This window comes from Elephantulus edwardii, unplaced genomic scaffold, assembly GCF_000299155.1.
Source record: "Elephantulus edwardii isolate Elephantulus edwardi_28Jun2011 unplaced genomic scaffold, EleEdw1.0 scaffold00133, whole genome shotgun sequence".
Taxonomy (NCBI): domain Eukaryota; kingdom Metazoa; phylum Chordata; class Mammalia; order Macroscelidea; family Macroscelididae; genus Elephantulus; species Elephantulus edwardii.
In genome coordinates this window covers 3,976,838-3,982,084 of record NW_006399883.1, presented here as the reverse complement: position 1 = coordinate 3,982,084, position 5,247 = coordinate 3,976,838, and the positions used below count along the sequence as shown (strand labels likewise).

The following is a 5,247-nucleotide window of genomic DNA, read 5'->3' as shown; positions in this document are numbered from 1 at the left end:
CATTTTGAGAGGCAGCCATAACTTTAATTTCCCCAGTAAAATCATTATCTATAACTCCAGGATAAACCTGAAGGCCTTGGAGAGTAGCGCTACCTCGACCCAACAACAAGGCAAAAGTGTCAGGGGGTAGAGAGCCAAATGTTCCTGTAGGGAGGGCCTGGACTCCCATTTCAGGTGTTAATACTGATTGGAGGACGAACAGAGGTCCAGTCCGGCGCTGCCTGGGGTTGCTCTGGCGAGCTGGGAGATGAGTTGTGAAGATTCGTGTTTTGGGGGACGAACCTGACCACCCCAGAAGCTCGTCCAGTCGTCTGGGCCTGAGGCTGGCCCCTCAAGAAGTTTCCCTGATTACAAAGCAATGTGTTCCCCTGAGCGTCAGTTTTAGAGCGGCACTCACTGGTCCAATGTTTACCGTGCTTACACTTGGGGAAGAGACCAGGAAAACGGTCATGTCTTCGAGTATTACAATTTTTTGCAAAATGACCAATTTGTCCACAATTGAAACATTTTTTTACCATCAGGTCCCTGGACAGAATTTCTCAAAGCGGCAACAATTGCAAGGCCCATAGTCTGAGCAGAACCAGCAGCACCAATCCCAGCGCAGTAGCGAATATAATCTGAAAGATTTTTGCCCCTCCTATGTGGGCGGATCGCTGCCTGACAGGCAGGGTTAGCATTTTCAAAAGCTAAATGAGTTATAAAATCAGTTTCGATTTCAGTGGTGCCAAAAAGTCTTTTTGTCGTACTAGTGAGGCGGCTAATGAAATCACTATAAGGCTCATCAGGACCCTGTCTTATATTAGCCAAGGAGGTGGTCACAAACCGCTTCGGTGGAAGTTTCCTCCAAGCCTTAAATCCAGCTTTTTTAATTTGGGTAAAAAGACCAGGTGCATAATCCTTCTGCGTCTCATTGGTGTCATGAGGCTTATTGCCCATGAGCATATCTAATGTCCAGGTTGCACTCTCTCTGCCAGCTTCCACATTACAGAGAGTGGTTTCCTTGCAATTCTCAGAAAATTCAGATTCCCATAACACATAATCTCCTCCCGAAAGTGTGGCACGAGCAGTGTGATACCAAACGTTAGGGGTAAGCCAAAAATCACCTAAGGTTTCTAATATTGACAGTGTAAAGGGGGCAACTGGGCCATATTGAGTTACTGCAGCTTTTAACTCTTTTAAAGTTTTGAAACCCAGATGCTTGTAATCCATGATGGTGCTTCCTCCTCATCATCTCCCTGTTTAATAAGTGCTTCAGTGACTGAGAAAAGGTCAAATATTTGAGGAGAAGAGGCTTTTTTTTAGTTAAGGAGGAACTTTTCCTTTGCTCTCCAAGGTGAGCAGCATGACAAGATGGCACCAGGGTCTGTAAAGGCACGAAAATTTCCCCTTGTTCCCTAAGAGAAGGAGCAAAGCAAGATGGCGCCGGTTCATTGAAAAGTTCTAAATCTAATATTCTCAACTATTTAGCTAACTTATTGTGCTTCTTTTTAAGCTGAATAGACTCCCTGAGGTTCTTAATTTCTAAAATTGGATCACTAACACCTGGTAGCATGAACGAATAGCTCTGTGGGGGGTCAAAAGCAGGGCCAGACATAAGAGGCCACGGTAAGTTGTAAGGAGGCAGTTGTTGTGCAAGAAGAACAGGAGGCGGCCAGTCAAGGCTATGATACTTAGCCGCCTCGCCCTTTAAATCAGCTTCCTCTTCAGGGGTTAAATAATTATTGTCATGATTTGTCTCCAAATGCAAAATTTTCAAAGTAGGATACAGCGCTTTAGGGAAGCTGGGTTCTTTAAGTGGAAGTTTGTCTGCGGGATCAACTTTTAAGGGGGCACAGCTTTGAGTAGGAATATCTTGGTTAATATCCTCTTCTACAGTGGGCGTTTTAACAGAATCCTTATCTTCGGGAGGGGGAGAATTCACTTCATTAAGGAGAGATTTATGATAATTTCCAGGATCAGAATTAAGAAAGGACTGACTTTTCCTGAGTTCCTTCTTAAGAAACCTTTTTCCCTTCTCCACCACATCTTGAACATCTTTATGGAAATGTCTGGCAGCTAAGATTTCATTAATAAGATTCCAGTAAGAAAAGGCAGTAATAGGAACCTTTTAAGGACCAAATACTTGATAATAGTTGTTCAAAACATCACCCACCCTTTTCCTTCTCTTTTCATCTATAGTCCCTTCTTGGGGGAGCCAGGGACATACATCTCTAAGAAAAGAAAAAAAGTGAGCTAAATCCTTTTTCTTAACCATTACTCCTCACACCCTTAATGAGGCCTTTAGACCCTCTATAAATTTCTCCTCTAATTGCTTGTCCCATTATATGGCAGCACACTTACTTGCGAGGTTGCTTTATTCCGTGAGGCAGGTATTCTCCCAGAGACCCTCTTAATTCTCTGTAGCGACCAGCCAGTCCTTCTGTGTCTTTCAGGCTGAGTCCCTCACGGAATCCCCCATGCCTTAGCCCAACATTGGGTGCCAAGATGCCCAGGCCCACGAGGTATCGATGTGGACCTAAGGAGAGAGAGTGGGGCTGAAAAAGGGACAAGTGGCGAGAAGAATGGAGACAAGACAGGCTTTCGGATCAAGTTTCATTTATTGATATTTTTCACAGAGCTTATATAGGAAACTATAAGGGCACCTGTGTAAGTAGGGTTGCTATGGATACCTGACCACTGGCAGCCTATTAGGAAGAAACACAGCTATGGCCGTTTATGGGTGGAGTAGCCCTGGGCCCACCTGCCTGCATACGTGTCAGGCAGGCTTTCATGAAATGGCGTTTCATGAACAACACTGAGCAACTTAGGCCTCAGATCAGAAGCCTCAAGGGCGGCTTCCCACAGTCAACAGCTTCACCTTGCTTAGTTAGATCCACTATTAACACACTTGATATCAGCAGTCAGGAAGTAGAAAATGCACTGGGAAAGCCTACATTTAAGGTTTGCTCGAGCAAGAGCCTGTGGTGAAGGAAGAAGTTCAAGCTGCTCTAAAAGAATTGTAAAAAAATAGGGTTCCCGGAACTGATGTTATACTGATTGATATATTTCAACAAACAGATGCTGCCCTGGCTGTGCTCACCAAGTGGTGACAAGAAATATGGAGGACAACCACTTGGCCAACTGACTGGAAGGGATCTATGTTTGTTTTCATTTCAAAGAAAGGTGATCTGACAGAGCGTGAAATTATCAAACAACATTAATATCACATTCAAGCTAGATTCTGCTGAAGATGATCTAAAAAGGACTGAAACAGCACATCAGCAGAGAAATGCCTGAAGTGCAGGCTGGGTTTAGAATAGGTCTCATTACTATGGATATTTCAGCTAATGTGAGATGGATCTTGGCTGACAGCAGAGAATACCAGGGGAATGTGTATTTGGGTTTCATTGGCTATGCAACGGCTGTGTGGATCCCAAGAAACTGGGGCTGATTCCGAGAATAATCAGAAACCCAGAACATTTGGTGATGCTTATACAAAAACCATACTTGTACCAGGAGGCTGTTGTCAGAACAGAGCAAGGAAACAGAGTGTGCATCAAGGATGTGTCTTATCTCTCTATCTTTTCAATCTTTCTAAGGAACAAATTATCTGGGAGGCTGGGCTCTATGAAGAGAAATATGGTATCAGGATTGGAGAAAGACTCAGCAATCTGCATTATGCAGATGACACAGCCCTGCTTGCTGAAACTGAGGAGGACCAGAAGTACTTGCTGCAGAAGATCAAGGACTGTAGCCTTCAGTGTGGATTGAAGCTCAATATCAAGAAAACAAAGATTCTTACTGCTGGGCTGATTGGCAGCCTCAACACAGATGGTGAAGAGATTGAGATTGTTGACATCTTCAGTTTGTTTGGGTATACAATCAATACTCTTGGTACCAGCAGTCAAGAAATCAAAAGATGAATTGCTTTAGGAAAATCTGCTGTCAGGGACTTCTCCAGAGTGCTTAAGAGAAATGATGTCAGTCTAGAAACTAAGGTGCACCTGATCCAGGCCATGGTCTTCTCAATTACGTACTATGAATCAGAGAGCTGGACAGTGACTAAGTATGACAGAAGAAGAATCAATACCTTTTATTTGTGGTGCTGGAAAAGGGTACTGTACTGCCAATTGAACAGATATGTTTTGAAGAGGATGAAAACAAGCTGCTACTTGGAGGCAAGTATTTTGAGGCTTTGTCTTGCATACTTTGAACATATTGCCAGGAGGGGCTAGTCCTTGGAGAAGGACATCATGCTTGGAAGGGTGGAGGGACAGCATGAGAGTGAAAGATCCCGGATAAGATGGATGGACACAGTAACTGGGGTAATAAGGGTAGATGTGTGAGAGACACTGTGATTGGTTCAGGATAGAACACAGTTCAGCGCTTTTGTGCATGGGGTTGTTGTGAGTCGTAGTCTATTTGTTGGTACACAACATACAGCAACAAGAACCACAATCTGTGTAGAGAGAGGTCAGAAGGCCTTTTTTAGGCCTCCATTTTGCTAACTTTGAATTAGTAGCTAACCACTTAATTAATGCACTAAGAGGGTTCTTTTTAATATCACACACAACTTTGTGTTTGTATGAGGAAGATTTCTCCTCAAAACACTAACAGTTCCCTAAGCAGCAACTCTTTTGCATGCCCTTCATGCTCTGAGGAGGCAAAGGACTTCACTTTGTAGAGAAGTGTGCCAATTGCTTTCAATATTAGATCTATGTGGTTGGGGGAAGTGTGTTCCCCAAATGTCCAAGCCCTAGCCCCTCATACTTATGAATAGGACTTTGTTTGGATAATAGGTCTTTGTAGATGTCATTAAGGAAAGGATCTTGATGTGAGACCATGATGGATGATCTGTGTGGGCTCTGTGTGCCCTTAGACAGAAAAGGAGAAGACACACTGAGAAGAAGAGAAAGTGAAGGAAAGACAGAGGCAAGAACTGGGGCAATGCAAAGAGGAGCCAGAGAATGCCAAGGGTTGCCTGGAGCTACCATACGATGAGAGAGAAACATGGGGGGATTCTCCCTTAGAACCTCCAGTAGGAATGTTAATTTCTTCTGATTTCTTGCTTTAGTCACCAACAGTGAATAAGAATTTCAGTTTCAGGGAGCTCTGCGGGCTAGTGGCAAGAAGGTGCACTGCAATCTCAAAGGCACACAGTTCAAATCTGCCAGATGTGCTGCTGGAGAAGGAGGGACAATCTCCTCCTGTACCAATCAGACCCGACTTCACGGTACACACAGAAAATATAATAAAATAAAATTTTTT

The 5,247-nt window shown here is 43.8% G+C and overlaps 1 protein-coding gene across 1 annotated transcript in view; it reads right to left on the bottom strand.

Moving 5' to 3' along the window:
- Positions 1-1,459: 1,459 nt before the first annotated feature.
- The window catches only part of LOC102844377 (butyrophilin-like protein 2-like), a 35,486-nt gene continuing 31,698 nt past the window's right edge, over positions 1,460-5,247 (bottom strand). Inside the window, exons 8-10 of the mRNA XM_006894026.1 lie at positions 2,341-2,515; positions 2,207-2,210; positions 1,460-2,104 (exon numbers count right to left, since the gene is read on the bottom strand). Of these exons, the coding sequence (XP_006894088.1) occupies positions 1,460-2,104; positions 2,207-2,210; positions 2,341-2,515 (824 nt within the window). The remainder of the gene's footprint in view (positions 2,105-2,206; positions 2,211-2,340; positions 2,516-5,247) is intronic.